Source organism: Crocodylus siamensis, chromosome 3, assembly GCF_052110815.1.
Source record: "Crocodylus siamensis isolate JL-2025a chromosome 3, ASM5211081v1, whole genome shotgun sequence".
Lineage (NCBI taxonomy): Eukaryota > Metazoa > Chordata > Crocodylia > Crocodylidae > Crocodylus > Crocodylus siamensis.
The window spans coordinates 175,871,456-175,897,657 of NC_143397.1; the positions used below are offsets into that span (position 1 = coordinate 175,871,456).

Sequence of the window (26,202 nt, forward strand, 5' to 3'; positions counted from 1 at the left end):
GCGCGCGAGCTGCCGCGGCCGCAGGCTGAGGGCACGGCCGCGCCGCCGCCCCGGATCGCAGTGCCCCCCCCCGCTCGGGGCGGGCGGCGGCGGCGGCTCCGCAGCGCCTATCGCGAGAGCCCGCTGGTCCCCGGGGCCGCCGCAGCCCCCGGACGGGGGGGGGGGCGCAGAGCCGCCTCCGCTTCCTAAAAAGGAGCTCGCTGCACCCGGCGCCCGCCCGGAGGAAAGAGGCCGGGCAGAGGCCCCTAAGCAGGACAGCACCGGGGGCCTCCCGCCCTGCGGCGGCTGCTTGCAGCAGGGAGTAGAGCGGGGGGGGAGAGGCGGCACCTCCCCGCACCTCTCACTGCACACAAGCTCAGCTCTCTCACCTCCGCCCCCTGAAACAGGCAAGAAACCTGCAAACTACAGCAGACGTGAGTAGCACAAGAGATTAAAAAGGATTTGCCCCTCTCTTAATGGACTCAGCGTAAAAACCAAGTATATGGCACTTTTACGCTTGTTCCTAGTGGTCTGTTCAGTATGAGTGAATATATTCACATAGCGTTAAGGCAAGAGCAACACTTGTTCAAAATCAAAATGAGAAAGTTAAAAAAAAAAAGGGGGGGGGGAGCACCCATTGGGAGTGCTCTGTAAAACACCAAGGACCCATCACCTTCTGCAACGTTAAGAGCTGTCTTTAATAAGGAGGTGAGCTCAGGAATGATGAAACCGGATTTGAGCATTATTTCATGAGTGTCAGATTTTATCTGCCCTCCCCATGACCGGATAGTTGTGTCAGTTCTGACAGTAGCTCCAATTATTCCACTGAAACCAGCACCTCTTCTCCCCACCATTTTCCACAGATTAAGAACTGGAGTTCTGTACAATATTCATACACATGGTTCTGAATAGCAAATCTGTGCAGTTTTTTAATTTTTAACTTCACTTTTTTTAGTGTTATCAAATCTAATGTTGCTTCAAATGAGACAGATTTCCACAACTTTACTAAGTATTACAGAATAAGGACCCCTCCATTAAGACAAACTGGTTAGATTCTTCTTCATTTCACAAGTGGGATATGGGGGCTTTAGGTATTAAAAACAAAATTTTGCTGATCTGTAAAAAGGCACAGACCTTTCTCTACTTGCTCTATTTTGGTGCATCTTGACTCATGAAGGGTAAAAGCCTTGTGACTAAGAGTAGGTTTGCACCAGGATTTCTCATTCCTATTCATACTTTGACAATGAAGCCAATTTGTATGGCTCTGTTAAGAAAAACAAACCACACACACACACAAGCAACTCACAACACCAGCAAATGCTTTGAGAGAAAAAAATTCCAGATAAAAACAAGACTGAACTGAAGGAAGATTTACTTTAATACTAAGCCAGGAATATAGTTCAATTTATGGATATACAGTTTCTAAAGGTGCCCTCTGGAGATCAACATCCAGAAGGAAGTAAATGAGCATGTAGTCATATTTGAAGTTAGATGCTACAACTGAAACAGGCTTGTACAACTTTGAAGAGTCCAGTGACACTACACTATTTGACACGTTCAAAGAAGTTCACTGGAATATTAAAGAACCTGTTATCCCCCAGGATCTGAGAGTCTGGACACTCGCTACTACACCTTAAAGAAGTTAGTACTAGTAAATGGAATAAAAAGGTGACTTGCTTCCCACTTCCCTCACCGCCCCTCCAAAAACAAAAAACAAACAAAAAAAAGTTTAAAAACAACCTATCAAAAACTATTAAACATTTGTTTATCTAAAGACAAAAACCAGGATTCTTTGGGCATGTAGAAAGAAACTGAACATCTGTATAACATGCAAAGAAAATAAGGATTACAGAAACAAAAAACAAGCCATCCAGGAACTTAAGCTACATTTTCTTTGGAAATGCCAGTTTGCAAACTGGCTGTTATTAGCCAAAAGAATGCCTAACAGAGGTACATTTGGTCCACTATGCTGGTTAAGCAAAGCTATTAGAAATGATGGCCAATACAATTTAATTCTTAGCAGTGTAGCAATACATACCCCTTCCTGCTTCATGAAAAGCTTAAGGCAGTTGCCCAAGGCTTCATGTGTTTCTCTTGATACTTCAGAGACCACTTCAACTTTCTGCAGCAGTGAAGGAGCCATTCCTGAAAGTCAAGATTTCCAAAGGCAAGTCATTACAGGAGACCACTACAGATTTTGTACAATTTTTACTCCCAAGCTCTCAGCTAAATATCCCACCTAAGTCCTAGTATACACCTCAAGGCCAGAGATGCAGTAACAGTCCATCTAAAATAGTGCAGAAGCTCTCTCCCCATTGTCCCCAAGCTTGGGAAAGGTGATAGGCCCATGTATTGTACCTAATAGACACATTCCCACTCACAGCATGTCTAGGAGAGCCAGATACAAGTTGTGACTTCCTGAAGATGGTTAAAGGCAGCTCCTTCCTCCCCCTTTTTATTTTACACTCGTTGTTGCAAAGTCATCTCCATGCAAGTCATGGAATCTATCATCCAAATAAAGCAGGTTACAGCAATTTTGCAGGAAATAGTAATATGGTAAACTCTGCCATTGCGTTATATCAGGAAGCTAAAGCAGAAAACCCCAAATGACAAGCCACGGTCAAACTGGACAATTAGTGTTCAAGAAATACGAATCCAAAAAGGGACTGCTGAAAAATGGCAGGTGAAAGTGGGGGAGACAAAGCCAGCAAGACCATACCCATCAGAGATAAGTATAAGCTACACAGAAATCTTTCCTCCCTCTCTGAACATTTCCATCTCAAATGGTATCCAGGTAAGAGAATGGAATCACAAGAACACTTAGGCTATGCTGCATGACAGATTGAGTATTTTAACTAAGCAAGTTTCCCCTCCATCCTTGCCATAATTCTACTTTGTGGAATAACTGGAATTAGAAAATGTGAAAGACAGCCCTTATTGCAACAGAACTATGAAAGCAAGGGGCAGAGTAGAAAGAGCAGAGACAATTAAAGTGTCTAAAAAGCACATTTGGCAAGTGTCAGCTGGGTCTTGAAGGCCATGAAGACAAGAGTATTAATTAGCACCAAGTTCAATACAAACACAAAAGGATTTAGAGTGTCAAAGTTGCACCAGCCTCAAAAAATCCTTCAAAATTTAAAAAATTTTCAAGCCACACAAAAGCAGTTAGATGCATAATATATATTTTGCAATCCATACATTAGTTATCATCTTTTATATTATATTTCTAGATCTTCTCAGCTATACAGATACAATGGAAGAATAATTTGGACTTAGACCCAAACCTTGTATAAAAAAATCCCAAGTTTTCAGGTTGCCCATGTTTAAGTTTCAATAATATACTACAAAGTTGTGTTCATTAGCAGACTTTAGAAGCTGGTTGGATCACCATTGGGACCAACAGAAGAGCATCTCAAAAGGCAAAAAACCTAGATGCAATAATCTACTCTTTACCTCTTCTACAGCAAGTTTCTTTTACTGCAAGTTCTACATATGCCAATCATCTAATTTCTTCAAGTGTGTTCAGGAATCTGGCAAAAGGAGACGGGCAAGATATTTTTCCATTATGGCTAGTCTTAGATTCATTTGAGGCATTTCCAGAAGACAGTTCCATAAAGAGGACTTTCCAATAAGATACTTACTTTCACCTCAAGAGAGCTTATCCTTGGAAAAGGCTAGTTCTATTGCCCCAGACAAGCCTGTCTGACTGAGGTAGTCAGGCCCCAAACCACTAAAGGTCTTCAGTCAATTCAAGGCAACTGTATACCATTAGAGAATGGGTAGAAGGAACAGTGAAGTTATTTCTGTACCTAGCTACTGGGATTCTGCATAATAAGTATTTATAATTTGAAGCATCAAATTGGAGGCAGTATATATTTAAAAACTGATAAGTTACTACTCTCCTCCAACAGTAGTTTGGAGTCAACAGTCATTTTCACAGGACTAGGCACAATAAGTAAGTGGAAACAAGCTCTTCACCATTATTACTGTTTCTACTAAACCTGAGAATAACCAAACAGCTCCATGGAAATGAGAGTTTGTAATTTGACAGTGTGAGGGCAGATTTTTTTTTTAGTGTCAGATTCAGTTTCTTGGGACCCAAAAGGCTTCAAAGACTATTACAAACAAACTATACATGTTGCAAAAACATTTTTATCATTTTATTTTTTAGAAGAACAAAAAAAGCAACAAAACTGAATAAAATTCTTTTAAAGTGAACCTAAATACATTGTGTGGGGTTTTGCCCTGCTAATACAAAATCAATGTTGCAATTTTGGGATGGCTAGCTTAAAAAGAAGTTACACTTTTGCATCCCTTCACTGGTTTTTGAAAAGTTTTAGGCCACATCTAATGTTCAATCACATTTAATCATGATAGAATCCAATCCCTTATCCTAATAATTGTGCCTCCTGTCATGTTACACATGCATGGCAAGAGGCACAATTGGGATCAGATCTCCAATCCCAACAATCACACCGTTACTATTTGTCAGTGCCAGTGCCAATGCAAGGGGGAGCCTGGGATCACAATCCCACATTCCCCCTATGCCAGCAAGTTGAAAGATGAATGACTGTAGGTCCAGCTGGGGCTGACAGTCAGCTGATTATGAGCAATGGATTCCAGTCCCCCTGAAGCTAGAGCCAACAATCAATTAGCAGACTGGACATATGAGAAGTGCACCAGGCTGGTTCAAGTCCTCAAGTGAGGTTTAAGATCAGGGTTGCCCAAGCTAGGTCAACAATAGCCACCTGTCAAAAACCCAGGTATGAAAACTCTGAATGGGCTGTCCAGTATAGGGGAATCAGAGGCTCCCTTAAAGTCCAGGGTGCAGTGAACCCAAGATTAGTGAGATGGTCCTTAGCACTGGGCTCACAGCATGCCCTCCCCCCCACCTCAAATTCTGCATCCAGGGATTTGGCAGGTCTACTAGGTCCAGGACCCAGTGCTGCCCCCAGCCCAAATCTCAGTGATCAGGTAGGGGACAGCTGTGTTCCATTCCCTGGGGCTGCCCCATGCCAAACCCTTTTGTGGTCTGCTGAGTATCGAGATCTATCATGGGTCAGCATAAACATGCCACAGGTTCAATTAAAACATACTACAAAAGATGTTCTACATTATATATGGAACATCTTTGTTGCTCATTTGCTACTGTATCTACCCCAATCTAAGATGACCTCCCCCCCCATAGTAAATTTATACATTTTCCATGTATAAATGTATGGAATCCATTATAGTGGTCTTAAAATTTCTCTCTCCCACCATAGCAGGGGGGCAGGCAGTGGAGAGGCAGAGGTCCATGTGTGTGTGGGAGGGGAGGGAAGAGTCATCAAGAAACTTCCTTTCTTGTGCCTGTTTCCCCCACCCCCTCCCCCTCCCTCCACAGTCTCCCACTTATCCTTGCTCTATGGAGGGGGTAGGAGAAAGATGGGGAGAAGAGACTGCAGGGGAGATATAGTGGGGTACAGAGGCAGCAGCTGCAGCTATGGCCCCACAGGGGCTGGAGCCTGAATCATAGCAGCTGCCTATCCCCACTAGTCTTATACACAATCTGAAGTGAGGTGCACCCCCCTTCCACACACACCCCCACCATGTTAAATGGGGGAAAAACCCTCACCTTAATAATACCATAGTCACACAATTCTATAATCATAAAATTAGCTTTAACATGCATCAGGGTTACTATTTATGATCCAGGGTTACCAATTTCGATGCAATTAACAGCTGAATCCCATCCCAGATGTAACATGTAGCAGGATCCTTAGCTGCATAGTCAGCACTCTATTTAAACATGTCCATGTCTAGATTTCTGATAACAGTAGGCTTTAAAACAAAGCCAAAATGAAACCCAAAATTGGTCGACTGAATCCAGCTAGTTTGGACACTTAGCTTTGCTCCATTTGATTTCCACAGTAACAAGATCCAATCAAATTAAGACCTAGTAAAGATGTTTGTGATTGACCTTTATACCTACAGAGTTTGTTTAATGCCGTTTAGTATTTGAAAAGCCTGTTCTGGTAATGCAGTACTTTCAGAAAAAGGACACAGGCCTCAATTACCTATTGTCCATGGCTACTCCTTGTAGTCAAATAGCATCATGGGATTCCAGGACTGTCTACACATGCTTTAAAAAATAAATAAATAAATAAATAAATAAAAAAAAATCAAGGTGTGCATTCACTTGACAGAGGAATTAAATTTCATTTTAAAAAGGCTAGTGCCTCAGTCTTTCCTGGGATTGAATCAAGCTGAGTTTTTTTGGATCAATCACTTTCAATAGATCTGCTAGATGTCTGTTTTATGGTGTTGAAGGTAGTGGGCTTGCACAGATGCAAGTAACTAGCACCTTGGGTCTGAGTTTATGATACTTGCTTTGTTTTACTAAAGCAGTTTGGACTCAAAGCTGCTGGGAAGAGATGGCCTCCACCTCTCCCCCCTGGGGAGGAGGCTCTTTTCAGCCAGGCTGGCTGACCTGCTCCACCGGGCTTTAAACTAAGCCTGCTGGGGGAAGGGGTGGGGGACTATTGCCACTGCTGGCCCGCTGAGCCAGCAGACCAAGGCAAAGCCAGCAGACCAAGGCACTTAAGGAAGCCCACCCCTGCCCCAGCTCTGGCACAATCTGTGGCCAAGGCAAGAGCCCCCAAGGGCACACTTGCCTGCCTGTACACTAATGCCAGGAGCCTAGGCAACAAGCAGGAGGAGCTCATCCTCCTGCTCAGTGCAAAGAATTATGACGTCACTGGGATAACGGAGACCTGGTGGGACTCCACCCATGACTGGACCACAGGTATAGAGGGCTATACCCTGTACAAGAGGGATCGTGTTGACAAAAGGGGTGGGGGTGTAGCTCTCTATGTGAAGGAAAGCTACATGTCCCTGCAAGCGGATGTTGGCGACCGGCATGGACAGCTAGAGACCCTCTGGGTAAAAATTCGTGGGGAATACGGCACAGGGGACACAACGGTGGGAGTCTACTACAGACCTCCCACTCAAAGTCCCGAGCTTGACCAGGAGTTCGCCTGGGAACTGACTGAGGCCGCTTGCTCCAGGACCTTGGTTGTCATAGGTGACTTCAATTACCCGGACATCTCGTGGGAAGATCACTCAGCAAAATCCGAGCGGTTGCAAAGCTCTCTCTCGTGCATGGATGACCTCTACCTGACTCAAGTAGAGTATGGGCCAACGAGAGGCAAAGCGCTGCTCAACCTGGTACTGGCTACGGGGGACGACCTAGTCGGCGACCTAGTGATTGATGGGAAGCTGGGTGACAGCGACCACGAGCTGATCACCTTCACCATCCGCCGTAAAGCTGGCAAGTCAGTCAGCAACACAGAAGTCCTTGACTTCAGAAAAGCCGACTTTGACAAGCTCAAGAGGCTTGTCGGTCAGGCCCTTAGGGACCATGACCCCAGGGAGATGGGAGTTCAAGAAGAGTGGTTGCTTCTCAAGGAAGCGATCCTCAGTGCACAAGCTAAATCTGTTCCAACACGGAGGAAAGGCAGCAAGAAGGCACAGCAGCCCCCCTGGCTCTCCAGGGACCTAGCGGACCTCCTGCGGCTAAAAAAGGAAAGCCTACAAAGGATGGAGGACAGGATTCACCTCCAAGGAGGATTATTCTGCACTGGTCTGGTCCTGCAGGGAGCAAACCAGGAAAGCCAAGGCTGCAACTGAACTCCAACTAGCTTCAAGCATCAAAGACAACAAAAAGTCCTTTTTTAGATATGTGGGGAGCCGGAGGAAAAGCAAGGGCAATGTTGGACCCCTGCTAAACCAGATGGGGCAACTGACAACTGACGCCCAGGAAAAAGCCAACCTATTAAATAGGTTCTTTGCGTCAGTCTTTCATCAGTCCCATGGGACGCCCATGCCTGCTATGGGACAGGGAGATCCAGGTGATGGGGATCCCCTACCCTCCATAAATGCTGACCTCATGAAGGAACACCTTGAGAAGCTGGATACCTTCAAGTCAGCCGGCCCTGACAACCTGCACCCCAGGGTACTCAAGGAGCTGGCGAGCGTCATAGCCCAGCCCCTGGCACGGATCTTTGAAAACTCCTGGTGCTCTGGTGTAGTGCCCAAAGACTGGAAGAAGGCCAATGTGGTGCCGATCTTCAAGAAAGGGAGGAGAGCGGATCCGGCTAACTACAGGCCCATTAGCCTGACTTCTATCCTGGGGAAGAGCTTAGAAAAGTTTATTAAGGAGGCCATCCTTGAGGGACTGGCCCAGGCTAACGTTCTAAGGGACAGCCAGCATGGGTTTGTTGCGGGTAGGTCTTGTTTGACCAATCTCATTTCCTTCTATGACCAGGTGACCTATCACCTGGACAAGGGAGAAGAGATTGATGTCATTTATCTTGACTTCAAAAAAGCTTTTGACCTGATATCCCATGATCACCTCTTGGCCAAACTGGCCAGTTGTGGCCTTGGCTCCACCACGATCCACTGGCTGGGAAACTGGCTCCGTGGTCGGACCCAGAGGGTTGTAATTGATGGCAGTCACTCATCATGGTGACCTGTGACCAGTGGGGTCCTTCAAGGCTCTGTCCTGGGACCCATACTGTTCAACATCTTCATTAATGATGTGGACATTGGAGTCAGGAGTGGACTGGCCAAGTTCGCCGATGACACCAAATTTTGGGGCAAAGCATCCACGCCAGAAGATAGGCGGGTGATCCAGGCTGACCTGGACAAGCTCAGCAAATGGGCAGACGAGAACCTCATGGTGTTTAACACCGATAAATGCAAGGTTCTCCACCTTGGGAGGAAACACCTGCAGCATCCTTATAGGCTCGGCAGTGCTACAGTGGATAGCACTACAGAAGAAAGAGACTTGGGGGTCATCATTGACCACAAGATGAACGTGAGCCTGCAATGCGATGCTGCGGCTAGTAAAGCGGCCAAAACGCTGGCTTGCATCCATAGATGCTTCTCGAGCAAATCCTGGGACGTCATTCTCCCCTTGTACTCGGCCTTGGTGAGGCTGCAGCTGGAGTACTGCGTCCAGTTTTGGGCTCCACAATTCAAAAAGGTTGTGGAGAAGCTTGAGAGAGTCCAGAGGAGAGCCACGCGCATGATCAGAGGTCAGGAAAACAGATCTTACAATGATAGGCTGAGAGATGTGGGACTCTTTAGCCTGGAAAAGCGCAGGCTCAGGGGTGATCTGATGGCCACCTATAAGTGTATCAGGGGTGACCACCAGGATCTGGGGGAACGTTTGTTCACCAGAGCGCCCCAAGGGATGACTAGGTTGAACAGTCAAACTCCTGCAAGACCGTTTCAGACTGGACATAAGGAAGAATTTCTTTACTGTCCGAGCCCCCAAGGTCTGGAACAGCCTGCCATCGGAGGTGGTTCAAGCACCTACACTGAACACCTTCAAGAGTAAACTGGATGCTTATCTTGCTGAGATCCTATGACCCCAGCTGACTTCCTGCCCTTTGGGCAGGGGGCTGGACTCGATGATCTCCCGAGGTCCCTTCCAGCCCTAATGTCTATGAAATCTATGAAATTACATACACACACACACACACACACACACACACACAGAGGAACAGACCTGTTGATTAAAGGAATTTTCTACGACTGCTACTCTTTGGATTCTAACCGTATTTTAAATAAAACAAGCATTTTGAAAATTTGTGATCAATGGATTTCCCCCCCTATATTCTTCTACATACAAAAATGAAACAAGTGAAGGTCTCTCTCAAGCAGTTCAAATTCCTGTAGAGTCTAAAAATAGTGAAAGTTCCACTTGTTAAGTGGAAATTTAAGCTAGTGGATAAGGTGTATGGCACAGGTTGAAAAAACTCCCAAGTTTTGTTTGGCACATCATTGTGACAGGGACACTGGAATGTACATCATGTCACTGCCCCATACCAGTTTACTTGTATTTAAAAATTTTAACCAGCCCACACACCCCAATTTCAGTTTGGTACTGCAATGAGCCATTACACATGTTTCTTGAGAGAAGGAAGATAAAGTGGCAGTTGGTCAGGCAGTGAGACTGTTTATACCTTTTATGAAGAGCATTATATTTGATAATCAACTGCTTGTGCTGTTCATTGGAAAAAAAACACAAACACACACAATTTTGGACTTCCAGTTTTAACACAATTGCTGAATACAATAACAAAATTTCACTAGCGCTAGAGCACTCCATAGCTGGTAGGGGCCATGTTGATAGGAACAATCAAGCTTTTGAGAAGCTACTAAAGCAACAGCTGTTACCTATTCTTGGAAAGTGACTTATTCTTGATTGGTAATTTAAAACAGTTGTTGTCATGTTCTTTTATTTTGCTGGGATCCTTTGACCCCAGCTGACTTCCTGCCTCTGGGGCAGGGGGCTGGACTCGGGGATCTCCCGAGGTCCCTTCCAGCCCTAATGTCTATGAAATCTTGCAAGCTTCTGAAGATTCTAGTTAACATTTAGTTCATTAAGCGGCCCATCTTTAAGAAGTTGCTTGGGAAATAAAAAAGGCAACACATCATGAAATTGTGAAGCTGAAGTTTACTAGTTTTACCTCGTGCAGTATCTGGTGATTTAGCCATTGTGAGGAAGTCCGTAATCTCCTTATTTAGTCTTTGTTGGCATGTTTGTGCCTTCTAGAAACAAAGATTAAAAAACATTTCAAAACAAGCACCTGAAAAAAGTACTCACATGTTTCATCTATATTAAATAATCTTAGTACTCTTCAGAGAAAGCGAAGTGTTTTGAAAAATTTCATCCCAAGATCAGACAGACAAAATACTACGTGCAAGTCACAAGTAGCTTACAGTATTTTTTGGTGTACAAGACACTTCCTCGCTTGAAAAAGTTAGGCCAAGGTGTATTATAATGTGCAGCTATGTAACAAAACTGAAGCCATTGTGATAAATTTGAAATTCAGTCGACTTAAGTTTCTACAATATCATCCTTTTGGAGGGTAGCAGGGGTTGCAACTCGTATACCAAAATGTATGGCACATTTTTAAGACACAGATTTCTGAGCGCGATATCTTTTGTTGGATGAAATGTATAGCTGGAGGGACACAGACAAGCTTCCGAGAACCAACGTATTCTCTTTCAGCTCTCCGAGAGAAGGGAGAAAAAAAGGGCAAAGCCTGAAAGACACCACATTTATGTTTTGAAGTTTTTCCAAGCATTAAACTTCCATGCACATAGTTCCAGTTCTTTGTCTGAAGTGCACTTCACTCAAGTACCACCGCAGACCAAAAACTAGGACTGTGCTGTAATTCAAACTTAAGAAACAATTAAGTTCAGAGTCCAAGGAAACCATTTCCCCATTAACCTTGCCCTTGCATGTTGGCCAATTAAAAAAAAATGAGTTAATACTGACAAGCTATAAGGTTCAAGCCATGGCTTCATTTTAGGAGATCCAAGCCCAAGCAAGTGCAGATACTGCATTCAGGATTAGGTCCCAAGGTTCCAGAATGCTGCCGAGACATCCACTTATACAAAACATCCCAACTTCAGAAGCCCCGAATCATTTTTTAATTCCAAACAGGAGCTACAGTCTGTATTTGTGTTTGCAGAGTTAAGAAATCATTAAATTTTTGATGAATCTAAATCAAATCTACAGGCAAAATAATAACAACAACACCTCCAGAAATTTTTGTTCCCTACCAAGAGGGGTTTCAGGCTGAAAACTTACATCTGTAAGTGAAAAAGCTGCCAGAAATGTGTGCCAGGCTCTGGAAGTACAGTTATTTCAAGGTGACACAGCCAAGTACTTGGATTTCACAGTATAAATTTTTAAAACTCCAGTGAAGTAATTTTAGCTCAACTAGAGCAGAATTATTTACAAGTTGTTGATACAGGATGCTGCTTTTCCAATGAAGGGGAATAGTGCTATTGTGTTCTCCAGTTATTGCAAGCTCATGCCAGGTAGAAGAATGTGGTAAATAAGCCATCACATGTTGAAGTCAGCCACCTCAAAAAAGTAAACTGTACATTACTCTAGGCAATATTTCAGTTGGAGCAGTTGCATTTAAAATTTTTGTGGCAAGAGAATGTCCAGATGCAGTAAGAAAGAGGAAAACATCAAGGCTGCTAGATTGCTTAAGTGTTTAAGTCTAGCCATGTCTAATCCAGTATCTCCCAAGTTCCATATTTAGGCAAAAAAAGAAAAAAAAAAAATGTTCCCGGAGTCTCAACAATTTCTGTTACATTAAACATGAGTCTGGGGAACACCAGACTTCAGGTAAGCTGTTTGTCGTCTAGAACCAACATGTCAGAAGGGTCAAAAGAAGTTTGCATTAATTATCAGTTACTGCATTTACTTGAATATGAAGCAACCTTGAATACAAGACAATCCCCCAATAATTAGATTTAATAGATAGATTTATAAGCTTTCCATTTATAGATCGACAACCCTCTCCTAGTGTTCCAGCACAGAAAATAAGCCAATTGGCTTATAGTTCCCCAGGTCCTCCCTCTTCTTGTAGAATGACACAACATTGGCCTTCTAGTCTTCAGGTACCTCTCCAGAGTGCCACGAGTTGTGGAAGAGTTTTGCCAGGAGTTCTGCGATGACTTCAGCCAACTCCTTCAGCACTCTCAGATGAAGTTTATTTTTTATTATTATTATTATTATTATTTTGATCTCTCACCAATTCTATGGCAGTAGCAGGAAGGCTGTCATTCCTACCCGGCATGATTTTTCCCTTGGCCTGGTGAAATACGGAGGCAAAATACTCATTCAGTAGTTCAGTTTTCTCCTGAGTGCTGATAACCAGCTGTCTTGAGTTGTTGAGCAAAGGTCCTACACTCCCATTTGTTTTCCTCCTGCTCCCAATGTACTTAAAGAAGAACTTCTTGTTGTCCTTCGTTCCTGTTGCCAATATAAGAGTTCAGTCACTGCTTTAGCCTTTCTAATCTGTTTCCTACAAGTGCAGGCCATTGTTGTATAGTCCTATTTGGGGCCTGCCCCAAGCTTCCATTGTTATAAGCCTCTTTCTTCTTTAAGAGGACTGCAATTTCCCTATTTAGCTAAGAGGGCTTCCCAGGCCTTTTGCTACCTTTTCTCCACATGGGAATGGACTTCTTGTGCTTCAAGGATTGTGTCCTTAAGGAACGACCACTCTTCATGCAAACCTTTCACCTTCCATCCCTAGTCCCGCAGCACTTTCCCTACTAGCGACCTGAGCTTGTTGAAGTTTGCATTTTTGGAGTCTAATACTTCTACCCTGCTATCTGACTTGTCTACCGTGCAACAGATAGTGAATGTGATGGTTTCATGGTCACTGTTGCCTAAACTGCCCTCTATATTTAAGTCGGTCACCATGTCATCTCCTTTGGTCAGAACCAAGTCTAGCAGAGTATCCTCTGGTTGGCCCATGCACCTCCCTAGTCAGGAAGAGCTGTCTGACACAGGCCAGGAAGGATCGTGACTGATCCAACCTGGCTGAGTGTTCCTCACAGGAGATGTCTAAATAATTGAAGTTGCCCATGATGACCATGTCTTGTGCACACATGGCCTCTATCAGTTCTCAGGCAAACTTTAGATAAAACTACCAGACCAGGGGGAGGACCTCTATAGAATATACCTACAGTTGGGTCCCTCTTGCTGCACCCTCCCCTCCACAGCTTGATCCAGAGGGTTTCAAGCCATTCTTCTTTGGAGCTGATGTCAGCTTCCAAGGAGGTGTCCTGCTCTTTCACGCAGAGAGCAATACCTCCACCTTTCTTCCCTACCTGGTCCCTTCTATGCAGGGCGTAGTCTTCTATGGCTATGCTCCAGTTATGTGAGAAGTCCCACCAGGTCTCTGTGATCCCTACTAGATCATACTGCCCATATACACAGCACTTCTGTATCTATTTGTATAGGAGTTCAAACTTCTTTTTGTTGCAAAAAGATTTATGTAGTACACCCCCTGCCCCGCATACCTCTACAGGCTGGTCTCATGACCAATATGATTCACCTGACAGTCCAAGGCAAACATCTACATTTATATCACATAGAAGATTGCCTCAGTGCCCCTGCCTCCTCCCCACCCTCTGTTTCCCCAGTTCTTTCCCTTGTTGCCAGCATAGTAATCATCGTCATTGTTCTCTCTAGGTGGTCCTGCCTCTGAACAACCTATGCCAGTCTTTTCTCTTCCATGTGTCCTCTGCAGTTCTCCCCACTGCTTTTTCAGTCTTTCTGTAGCTCAGTCAGCGCCATTCTGACAGTCTTCAACTAGCTCATGTGCCTGCACAAGAGGAGATGCCTGGCCTTTCACAGGAAGTGAACTAGTCAAAATAAGATGTCAGGGTCTCTCATTGCTTGGACAAGTATTGGAACAGCACCAATCTGATCAGGGTCTTGATCTCTGTCACCATCATGAGTATGGATTACTTTCCTCTACACCTCCCTGGCGTACAGGCAGTTCCAACAGACAGTGTTCTTCCACTGGCAGGTTTGCCTGGAGCAGTTCAATGGGCCCCTCTGCCCCATCTCAGCACCCAGTAGCCTACTTGTCAGTTCAAGTTCCTGTGCTTCTTCTAGAGGTTGTGGAAAAAGCACTCCCATATGGCCCAGCAGCTGTTGCCAACTAGTATGTCCATGGATGACAGTATCTTTTGCCCTTACCACTGCCTGCATCTTATGGTGGTTCATCAGGGTCTCTAGGGCCTCTTTGTACAGTTCATATTTGCTCCAGAAGCGTTCTAGGACCTTGTAGAACCATGACATCTCCAGGACCCACAGGTGTGAGTTCAGCAGCATGTACAACTGCCAATATCAGAACAGGTTCCTTCAGAAGTGTCTTATGAAGCACACCATTTTAAATTCTGCCCCAATTGCCAGTTTGCAGATCTGGTTTGTGTACTCGGCTCAGAGGAATAGCAGGACATTCAGAATTTGTCAAACTTCTACTGTTTCAAAACTGCATTCATGGCACTGCAAGCATGCTAGCATAAACTGGTCTCTAACACTTAAGTTATTCTGCTCAGACACAGTTTAGCCTTCTGAAAACTTTCTACTTCAGGTGTCAGCCAAACAGCATGGAAGCTTGAAGACGACCAGATCATCTTAAGTCCAAAGGAACCAATTTTAACAGCAGACGAATAAGAAATTTTCTGGAGAATGCCATAGGAGGGCTGGAAGTGATTACCCAAGCTACCCTAACATTTCTAAACCAAACAGAACCTTATGGGCCTATGGTAAAAGCCTTAAAAAGGCACACACCACTTCAAAGTCCTCCTTCAAAAGGTCTTTACAGTATGAGCCTTATGGATACAACTGTCTTCTCCATCACACACTCAGATTCTGTTTGTGAAATAGACAAGTTTTATGAAACCAGTTTAAATGTAGAATCAGTACCACAGAATAAACTGTGTTTCATGGAACACCAAAGACCCTCTCAGATACTTCCTTGAAGTTGTAGTTTGCCTTGTATTAAGTCAACATGAATTCAGGTTAGGGACCTATACATTAAAATAGTCATTATGTACATGTTTAGTTGCTCATTTTAAAAATGGAGTTCATAGATCGGACCAGTATATTGCTGAGGCTTGCATTCTATGTTTTAAAATACCAGTCCCTAGTTTAAAATCAGATTTTATTGTAACAAAAGCTAATTACAAACAGATGGCTAATAATCAGTAGTTTGCCTTTTCTTAAGATGCCTGTCTCAATATGGTGTGAAAGATGAGAATGATTTGACATTTAAGGAAGAAAACATGGTACATGAATTTTGAGTGTGAATTATATGAGAAGCTAGATTTTATCTGTAAAAAAAAGTTTATTGTACACACATTTTATACTACAGAAGTTCATAGTGCTCACTATAAGAATTAAATTGACAGAGATAAAAGAAAATTTTGCTTTGCATTTATTGCCAGAAGAGAGAGTTCTGCAAAATGCATAGTCTATATTGCTAAGCCAAGAAAGACTGACAAGTATTAAATGCTTTGCAAGCAGCAGCTAGCTTGACAGGTGCGATAGAGGGTATAAGTCAATTATAAGCTAATTATCAGAAGCAAATTCTAAAGATATAGTATGCATGTATATTTTAAAAAGTGACTAATTATACTTTAAAAGATAAAATTAGCCAAAGCATTTTGCATACAAACTAAAAGGATTCTGGCAATGATTAAGTGAACAAACTAGTAAGAGCATAGTGTTTTTCCAGTGGCTAATTAAAACTAGACCTCACTGTTGCAATGAAGTCTAGTTACTACCAAATCAAGTGTGAAGCTCCCTCTGCTGATCAGAAGTCATAACAATGACATACTATCACTTGGTAATTTTCAAAACTACTCCCACCAAAATGGACTAACTTCAATTTGTATTACACGTGCAGTATCCAAGAATAAGACATCATATAAAATGGTATAAACACTATTACACTTTATGCAGCCATGAGAAAAGCCAAGTGAATGAGGGCAGGAAGTTAGTACCGTTTCCAGATTGGGCAATAATGCTCTGATTTAGCTCAGGTGCTACGACTTTTCTCCTTATAAAAGAGTACAGACCAGAGTTTCATACATACTTTGAGAGTTTCTTCCAATTCTGCAACAGATACAGTATCATATTCCTCCTCATCACTACTCAGTTGCTCCTGCGTGCAGTAATGAGTGCTGTAAGCAGAGTGATCTTCTATAGCTTCCAACCAGTTCTGAAGGTAAAGAACCCACTGTTAGCCATTTAAGTGCACAAATTTTAGAAGCACACATCTCAACTTTAACAGTAACCGGAGCTTCAAGTTCAGAGATTCTCTCCACCCAATTGCAAAAACTAAGTATTATATTATATACAAAGTATTTTCATGGTTGTCAGAGTGCTGACAGACTTCTAAGAACTAGATTACTACTCTGCCTTGCAATTTCTACTGCAAGTACTTTGGAGCAAGGTCCATCATGCTGTGGTATCAAGTCTAGTAAAATAAGATCTTCTGACACTACTGCAATACAAGAGTCTTTTTGTCTTGAAATTTCATAGACACTAGGGCTAGAAGGGACCTCATGAAATCATCAGGTCCAGCCTCCTGACCAGAGGGCAGGAAGTCAGCTGGGGTCAGATGGATGATCCCAGCAAGATAGTTGTCCAAATGCTTCCCCAATGTGTCCAGAATAGGTGCTTCCACCACTTCTGTGGGGAGTCTTTTCCAGACTCTGACAGTAAAGAAGTTTTTCCTTATGTCTAGTCTAAAATGGTCTTCCAGCAGTTTGTGATCGTTGGACCTAGTCTTCCCTTGGGGTGCCCTAGTGAACAGATCCTCCCAGTTCCTGATGCACACTGCTTATGTACTTATAGGCTGCCACCACATCACCCTTAAACCTTTGCTTCTCTAGGCTGAAGAATCCCATGCTTGTCTTCATACAGCCTGTTCTCTTGATATCTGATCATGAATGTGGCTCTCCTGGGCTCCACACTTTAGAAAGGATATGGAGAAGCTTGAGAGAGTCCAGAGAATTGAATGCAGTACTCTAGCTGTGGCTCTCACCAAGGCCGAACAGAATGGGAGGATAACATCTTGGGTCTTGCTTCACTTTTAAGAGTTTAGGGATATGTAAAAATATATAAATATACATACATGTATATTTGTATGTTTTTATACAGCTCTAAACTATAATATACACTGTCAGTAAATGTGTGTATAAAATTATACATGTACACACAATATTACATACAAAACATGTGTCAAGTATTGTATTCTTATTCAAGCCTACTAGATAAGTGTTTGGTATTTACAAATTGTGGCCTTAAATGTCTTAGCTTTGGGCCCAATGGCAAGACTGGAAATAAAACACACTATTAGTAAGAAAGTTTCTTCTCATCTGAAATAAGGAACTACTTGAGGAAGCTGTTAAATTTTCTGTTACAAACATCTGGGCAAAAAAAGTAAGTCAGTAGACTGAACTGGATTTCTTGACATCACTTTCTTCTGGCAGAGAAGCAGGAGACAACGCATGGTTGTCCTGACATCAAAATGATCCAAGCACTAAAACCACGTTACAAAAAACCCAAACCATAACAGAGCTCAAGGATTAACTATCAAGAGTTAGCTGTATTCAAAGTTAGGCTGGGATTCTCTCCTTTTAATAAATAATAATATTTAAATAAATAATATTTAACAAAAACTGGTCAATAATTACCTCTCTAGTTTGAGGAGAATTGTTTTTAGGAACTTTAAAACTGTGAACAGTGTCATCAAAACATCTGATAGAGAAGAAGCAGCTGTCTGTAGATTTTACCTGAGGATAAAAGAATTCACAGACTAAAAAAAAAAAACAAAAACAAACATTTCCTGGCAATTATGGACATATTTAGAGCACTGAACTACTACATTTTATTGATGACGAGAGAGAAAGAGAAATGTATGTTTACTCTGATTTACAAAGGAAGCTTTATGCCAAACTTGCACATTAAATCTACATAGGAAACACTACATTCAGATTTAAAACGTACCATTTATTTGTGCCATTACCACTGTTGGTGGCTGGTATACCAAATCTAATGAAATCTATTAACAATTTATTCCCACAGGGCATGTGAATACTTAAAAACAGCTTGATCATACAGAAGCAAAGAAGAATAGGCCCCCTACATGCCCCTGACAAGAAAATGTTTTCTCTTTGCAAGCAAACAAGCAATAATATTTGCATGGTTTAAAACCCAAGCAGGATATATATCCCTACTGAATAGCATTAACATTTTTAAAATCAAAAGATATTTAGATTGAAGTTTCTGGAGTGTGGCATTCAATGCATTTTTTAAAAGACCTTGCTGGAAAGGAAAATATTTTACATAGGAATGCCTACCACATATGACTTCTTTGGGATTCTGAACCCTCCAAGCAAGCTAAAAGCGACTACGTTACACATTTTTAGTCCACTTGAAAAATATGGCATTTTTTTGGTCTTTAGTCTGACAAACATATGACATAGTTAAACAGGGAAGGGGAGAGTCCACTGACATTATACAGAGGCTAAAAGCAATGGGAACACTGGAACTTCCGCTCTTGAAGTGAAGTGTTTTCCTTAGACTGTTTTGTGTTTTTTTTTTTTTTGGTAAATTAGTTATGGAAGACAGTTCTGAAGGAAAATTTAAAAAACCACCCACAAAAAAACCCAAAACAAAAACACACATCCATGCGTTTCCAAGCTTACTTCTGGAAGGTTTACTTTCCTTGACCATTTACTTTTCTACTTCCCTCTGCTTTCTGAAAGTTACAGGGAATGATGAATGCATGGCTAGCTACCTCAGATTCAATTATTGGGGTGAAGAAGTTGCAAGCATGGAGCTGGACTTATTAAGAGAATTTTACATGCAGCTTGCTGCAGCTCAGATTGAGCTCAAGCAGGGGTGAGAGTCAGGCAGGCAGCTGCTGCCTGCCCCTTCTGTCTCCCTGCCTATCCCCAACAGACTCTGCCCCCTTCCCCACCCCAGCTGCTTACTGGTGGGTGCCACTCTAGTTCCATTCCCTGCCAGGCAGAAAGCACGCAGTATCTCCGGCCCCAGGGTGCTACTGAAAGACCAGCCAGGGGCTCCATCTCCCCTTGCCTGAAGAAGGAATGGAGCTGGAGCCATGCTCAACAGTAAGCAAGTGAAAGAAAGGAAGCAGAGGCTGAGTGGGGATGGGGGACGCTGTCTACCCCCTTGCTGCTGACTTTCCCCCCTGTGGGGGGGAGGGAAATTTCAAGACAGCCTCCCAATAATTAGATTCTGTATGTGGAAGATTATAGCAAACATATAAAGTTTTCTGTATACAGAATTAGAGGTGCACCAATTTAAAAAAAAAAAAAAAAAAAAAGTTGGTCCATGCCATATTGGCACCAATAAACAGAAGAAAAAAATTGACATTAAATCAGCAGTTGGCTTTTTTTGGCCAATGTGGCTGATAATGCCACGTGCATTATGTATAAAATACCCATATTTAAGTTTCACCTCCTACCGTGCAGATAGCTTGTGTTAGATGCTTACATCCTTGACGACGAGCATTTAATGCATCAGCCCTTTGGAAGATAAAAAGAGTATTTTTAAAGGGGAGTAGGAAGGGACTCCTAAAAAAAGGTTAACAATTGGTACACTAAAAAAGGAAAGACTTACTGTTTCCGATACCAGGAAAGGACTCCATGTTCTAGTACTACCCAATAAAGTTTCCAGCCAAAAAACCTTGAACTCTGGAAGGCAAAGTTAATAGTCATTTCACAGCCAATTGCTATACTTAATAAATAAAATCAGGAGACTGATGGCTAAAAGTAGTACATTAAAGTAAATGACTCCTTAAAATGCATCAAAGAATTGTAAGTTATTAAGTCTGTTAAAACTATTATAATAATTTAAATTAATATTCTTAAAAGGAAATAAGTTTCTTAACAGTGTTCCTAAAAAATAACCAGGTAAACTTATACATATAAATTTTAATAAAGTCCTGCTGAAAATAGTTTAATTGGAACATTTCAACATTAGGGATATAGAATTTCATCATTTACTATATTCATTCAGATATCTGCTCCTTACTACTTAAAACCCCTTTATGAAGCTACCATAAAAATCTTTCTTTACACATGATCAAATTCAAACATTAGCCAGTTTTTTAAAATCGGTATCAGAAGGTAGATAGTGTTGTAAAGGGTTACCAGACTGAACAGTAGTCTCTTCATACAGTATTTCTAAAATGACAGAAAAAGACCTGTACTTAATGGACTCCACAATGTCCTTTTGGTTTAAGGCAAAACATGCAATTCATGTAGGAAGCTGGGACTAAACCATGTGTTGAACACTGGGCCTTCAATCTCCATCCACTACGGTCTACCAGATCCATCTACTATGGTCAGCTTTCCTATTTTGTGGCAAGGCAGAATATTTCCAAAATGGTTTTTGATCCACCAAGAAGTGTCAAAAGACATACCTTCCATAAGAGACCGTCGTAACGTTTTAGGGGTTTGTTGATCACCTATAAAAAACAAACAACGAAAAGTTTCTTTAAGCAAGCCCAACAGGATTTTTTTTGTTTTGTTAATTAAAAAAAAAAAAAAAAAAAATCCACATTGTTAGGATCCTTTGTACCCACCTTTCCAAGGTTACCTCTGAGAATCTGCTTCATTTCTGCACCCTGGGCTAGATCAAAAGGTGTCTGGTCTGTTCAATAACCAAGATGAGAGGGTTTTTTTTTTTAATTAAGCATGAGCAGTTTTTAGGTTTAGAAAAACAAAACAAAACTCCCCACCAAACCCACGAACTGAGCTGTAACTACTGCAGCTATTCACAAGGGAAAAAAAACCACCCCCCACAAAAAAAACAAACAAACCCAAAACTGTATTATGCAATAGTTACTCATATTTGAATGCTTCTATGCAAAAAAGGGAATCAGTTTTAAAACAATGTACAAAAAGAACAGCTAACAGAAGAGTTGTAAGTTAAATCACAACCTAATGTTACCGTCTCCCCAGATCAACTTCTTATACTAGAGGCACTTTCTGAAGACCCACGTTTCTTACACCAACATTCCTGGCTTGCAAGATTCATTTTAAAAATCACTTGTCTGGAGAAAATTTTTGCTTGATGGATAAAACAGTATTAGATTAAGGTAAGCAAGTTTAAAGTTTTGCAAGGCTGCAGTAAAATTACATTAGCTTTGTTTTATGTTAGTCAGTACTTACCACTACTCAGTTGCGCACAATTTAGTCAGGGCTAAGTGTCACTTTGTTGGAGTGACGAGACAAATATTGCCGATAGGCTTTGAAGGAGAAATTATGGTAACAATTCTAAATTCATCCTCAAAAGCTTAATAAAAAAAACCTAACAAACTTTTACACTGCTTATGGAGAACTGCAGAGTCCAGAATACTTTTGTTAGCCACTGCTTAACAATGAAGCTGTTGAGACACTGGTACAGTCTGTGCTTCATTTTTACCCAACAAGAGCTTTTGTTGATTACTTACCATTTTTGTTTCTTATTTTTGGGTCTGCACCATTTTTTAGAAGTTTTAAGGCACACTGCTTCTGGGCACGGTATGCTGCACAGTGTAATGGTGTATTGCCCATCTGATCAGTACAGTTGATGTCAGGAGGCTTTGGCTTGTTTAACTAAGAAAAAAAAAATGTACTTAATGGTTAGTTTTTCTACACCATGGCAGCTGGCTAAAACTCATATAAGCAGAAGTCTGACACTGCAGAAGAGTGACAAAAAGGAATCATGTAACAGGATGGAGGAGTGCTCAGCTGCCAAGCAAGAGTCCCAATTACAAGTAGAGGCGTTTCCTATAGCTCAGCTTACTTTACTCTAACTTCTAGCACAAAACATACCCTGCAGCAGGTTGGCTGCATTTCAGTGGTAAAACATGGTATTATTTTGCAGTCAGAATTGATACTGTTGGTATAGCCACAAGGGCTGTCCCAGAACCCGAGGTGCAAGATGTGTGAGGTAAGGAAGTCTTTTGTTTGACCAATTTGAGATTTAAACGGTCAGCTGTCACTGGTGATTACACTTCCAAGTAGTCAATTCATTATCAAAATTAGGTTAAAACTAAAGCAATTGTTTTAAACTTGTACTAAGCACAGACTATACTGCTTCTTTTCTCAGATCTGATGAAGGGCAGCTGCTGCCTGAATTTTCCCCCAACATCTCTTTCAGGTATTCCAGAAGTTCCAATAAATAAAAGAAAGAAAAAAAAAACAACACACAGAACTGCTATTAGAATGCATATTTCCTTTAAAGCCAATCTTGAGCTAGACACTGACTTTCTAGAAAAAGGTTCTAAAAAACAAACCCATGCAAAGAACCTTAAGTAAAACTTGACCGTAAAAGATATTTTACTTTTTTCTGGATTTCAGCCATGAAAATCAACCAGTTCAAAGCCCTGAGACAAGATGTGCTTCCAGTGGCTTACAGCTTTTCTAAAGATACCAGTAGAGCTGAAACCAAGCATGAAACTTCAGACTGAGGGAGACTTGCTTTGGGAATTCACTCTTACAGTTATTTCAGGTAAAAGTAAGAAAGTACTGTAGTTTCTTGCACTAAATAGAAATGTATGCCATTTTTAGATACACTAGCTTGTTTAAATATTACAACAAACTACAATAGCTACCAATAGTACAAATTCTAGACACGGTGTCACCCAAAAGCCAGCACTTCCAGTGGTAAAAGGCTATTAACTTCATGTGCACTGATTCAATATGAACATTAACTTCCAAGAGTGCCCAGCTTGCTCCTTGGGTAATTCAGTCTTTGCACTGCCAGAATGCTTCTCCTGGAGACTGAATCTGAATCTGTATCTGTTGCTGACTGCAGGCATAGTACTACTATACAGCAAAGGCAGATTTTGTTTTGTGGTATGAACTTACCACTTTATTTAACATTGTGTTGATTCATTTCGCATGCACCTGCTTGTCATTAAATATAGTAACTTCAGTCTAACTAACGCCAAGGAACTACCATTACGTCCTAAAAAAAGTTAACATACAAGTCAACACACAGTACTTCTCTGCAGTTTCCTTTAACTTGGCAAGGATGTCAAAACACTTGAAATCTTAGCATCTTAATGGATAGTAAAAACCAGAGTACTAGTACTTTGGAATACAGTACTTGATATCATTTCAGGCAACACATCCTGGGTACAGACTAAAAAGATGTTACTTCTGCACCTAACAGTAGCACCATAAGGGACAAGCAACATCTCAAAAATCTTACCAGTACTGTGAGTTTTTCAGTCTCTCCTTCCCTTGCTGCTCCTAAAAGCTCCTCTTCCAGTTTCCTTTCTTGTGTCCTCTCCACTGCTGTTGTCAAAGCACAGACATTTTAGCTATCACTATTATACTCTCAGAGGACAACACACAACATCCATGGTTTAAAACATTCAAGTACCTTATTGCAGGGTTCAAGAAGTTGATGCTTACTCATTTGAGGACTATGTCTACCAGCCAGGGAAATGGATAGCTATGGGAGCCATGCCCTTCAGGGTCATTTTAAAAATGCAGTACACAACTGTATAGAATGCCAAACCAATGCTGAGAAATATTTTAACAATTACTCAAGTTTCACAAGTACTTAAGTGTTTGCCAAGCAGTGCTAATTTAACAGTAAAAAGCATCTGTTCTAAGCTTTTCTAGGGGGTACGGCAGAAAGCCAATGGTAATATTTGATTACTTAGATCACGGATGCTCAACCCCTAGCTCACAGGCCAGATTCACGTCATTTGGCCCACAGGGCTCTCCAAGGGTCTGGAAATTTGGCAGCAGTGACAACTGCCACCACTTCTCCGCCACCAAGTTTCCAACCCCTGCACAGCTGGATCAGGCCCTAGCTGGGTTCTTCCTACACAAACGAACTGGATCCCAGCCAAGTCAGCATCATATGCTAGAACAGGCCTATGGACTACATCCAGCTTGTGGACTGACCTGGCACTAATCATTCAGCACTCAGGGTGAAAAGGTCAGATGCCACTGACTTAGACAAGCTTAGGTTGATACGTCTTGATCCCTTTAGATGAAAAGGATCCTTTAGACAAAAAGCACAGAATGCCTGCTCACAAAGTCAAGTCCCTTTGTGTCACCTCAGCTTATACAACCAGAAGTACAAGACACTTCCATAGAGTAATGGTTATGGACTTCATTTTGAGCCTTGCAGTACTGTGGGGAAACATTCTGAGTAGTGGTTCTGAACGATTCTTTTATCTTCCGCAGCTGCAGACATTTAACTGAATAGGAAACTGCCTGTGAACGGAAGGGGAAATCAGCTAAGATGTGCACGTGATCTGGCTCGTCTCCTTGGATGCTGGTGTTTAAAGACTATAGAAAGAGAAATTCAACCCTCCTCCCCCATACACACACTTTAGAATAACAAGACTTGATACCCATTTGTAGTTTTATTTCTTGGCTTTTAAAGGAGACACCTCAAACTCCTCAACTAAGGCATCAACTCATTCTGACACTTAAGTCGCCATGTTTGCAAGCTACTAGTTCTAGAATTTGTATAACATCTTTAAAATAAAACAACACACAAAACAAAACAAAAATCCCACAAAGCTCTTGTTAAATCAGAGCATTCCTGGAATTGCCTTCCAATATGCCAATATACAAAGCCAATGCTTTAAAAAAGTCCATACCACTAGAAGGGGTAAAGAGATTTAAAAAAAATCCTGTCACCAAGTGTTACTTTTGATAAAAAAAAAAAACAAAAAACAAACAAAACAAAAAAACTTAGGGCCTTAAAGTCATTCCAGATTTTAAAGCCCAAAGCAGACCTGCTGTATTGACCTGTCAGAGAATTATTATAGAACAGACTAACCATCATTTGCTTTGTATGGTGGAACTAGAAGCTACTTCAAATTTAAGTGAGCTTGGAGTCAAGGAGTGCTGCCTCAAAGTTATAAACATGTAGAAACAAGGATATATGGAAGTTACCTTCCAGCATATTTCTTATTTCCTTATTATGTGTGACATCTTTTGCAGTCTGTCCACTCCCATTAACAATAGAAGTATCTGCATTATATTGCAACAGTAGCATCACCACCTCCTAGAAAATAAAAATAAAAAGTTGAGAGAGATGTTTAGTCTTTGACAAAACAAATTGATAGTACATTGAAAAAATATGAATTTCAATTGAAAAAACAAGTTTGAAAGTTGGGTTGATCCAGTTTTCTTTTGCAACCTTCCCCGTGAGGCTAAAAATTGTATAATGGGTTATTGCCCTAACAATAGGTATGTCACAGTAGAGCCAGACAGAAGATCATTTGACTGTAGACTGCAACAGTACTGTGAAGGAACACTGTAGTATTTAGGCACTCATGGAAAAAACATAATACTTCCTTATATTGGCATGTGACCACATATCCATGTAGAAGTGGTTCTCTAGTAAAAAACAAAAAAACAAACCCCAAACCAAAAAAATATGGACATATTTGTCTGCAAAGCCTAGGAATCAAAATGGCTTCTTTAATAAGAGCTAGAATAATTAGTCACATTAAATACTCTCTTTATAATCCCCACCCCAGAAGAGGCTCATGGAAGCTTGCAAAGAAAAAAAAAGCACAAGTTATAAAAATAGATCTAGAAATACTGGAAGTAAATATTTAATTAAAGATGAATCTACTCAGCAGATATTTTAAAGTGGATAAGAGACAGCATTTTAAATATGACTTCTATTTAGAAAAATGAAGTTTTAGTACCATATCCTGCATGTTTTGGTTTGAAATTATTAAAATAGAAATAAAGCAACATTTTAGATTCTGTTTAATCATTATAGCGTCCCTTTGCAGAAGCATCTTATGCCATGGTAACTTTACAAAGCTTGCAAACCCC

General features: G+C 41.5%; 1 protein-coding gene and 1 long non-coding RNA gene across 7 annotated transcripts in view; one reads left to right on the plus strand and one right to left on the minus strand.

Annotated features, from left to right (window-relative positions):
- On the plus strand, positions 1-26,137 carry LOC149869161 (uncharacterized). 2 transcript variants are annotated; one of them, XR_016441406.1, is made up of 5 exons: positions 1-413; positions 21,355-21,491; positions 22,487-22,537; positions 22,738-22,888; positions 24,586-26,137. It is a non-coding gene; the product is annotated as an uncharacterized LOC149869161 (long non-coding RNA). The 2 variants fall into 2 exon arrangements; XR_016441405.1 differs by lacking the exon at positions 22,487-22,537.
- The window catches only part of OSBPL1A (oxysterol binding protein like 1A), a 107,696-nt gene that overhangs the window by 60,744 nt on the left and 20,750 nt on the right, over positions 1-26,202 (minus strand). For all 5 annotated transcript variants that reach the window (XM_090039828.1, XM_090039826.1, XM_090039824.1 and 2 more), the window contains 11 exons: positions 25,306-25,417; positions 23,594-23,679; positions 21,846-21,990; positions 20,976-21,043; positions 20,814-20,858; positions 20,009-20,082; positions 19,854-19,914; positions 18,055-18,153; positions 16,449-16,574; positions 10,497-10,578; positions 2,018-2,124 (listed from right to left, as the gene is read on the minus strand). In XM_090039828.1, coding sequence (XP_089895954.1) covers positions 2,018-2,124; positions 10,497-10,578; positions 16,449-16,574; positions 18,055-18,153; positions 19,854-19,914; positions 20,009-20,082; positions 20,814-20,858; positions 20,976-21,043; positions 21,846-21,990; positions 23,594-23,679; positions 25,306-25,417 — 1,005 coding nt within the window. The remainder of the gene's footprint in view (positions 1-2,017; positions 2,125-10,496; positions 10,579-16,448; positions 16,575-18,054; positions 18,154-19,853; positions 19,915-20,008; positions 20,083-20,813; positions 20,859-20,975; positions 21,044-21,845; positions 21,991-23,593; positions 23,680-25,305; positions 25,418-26,202) is intronic.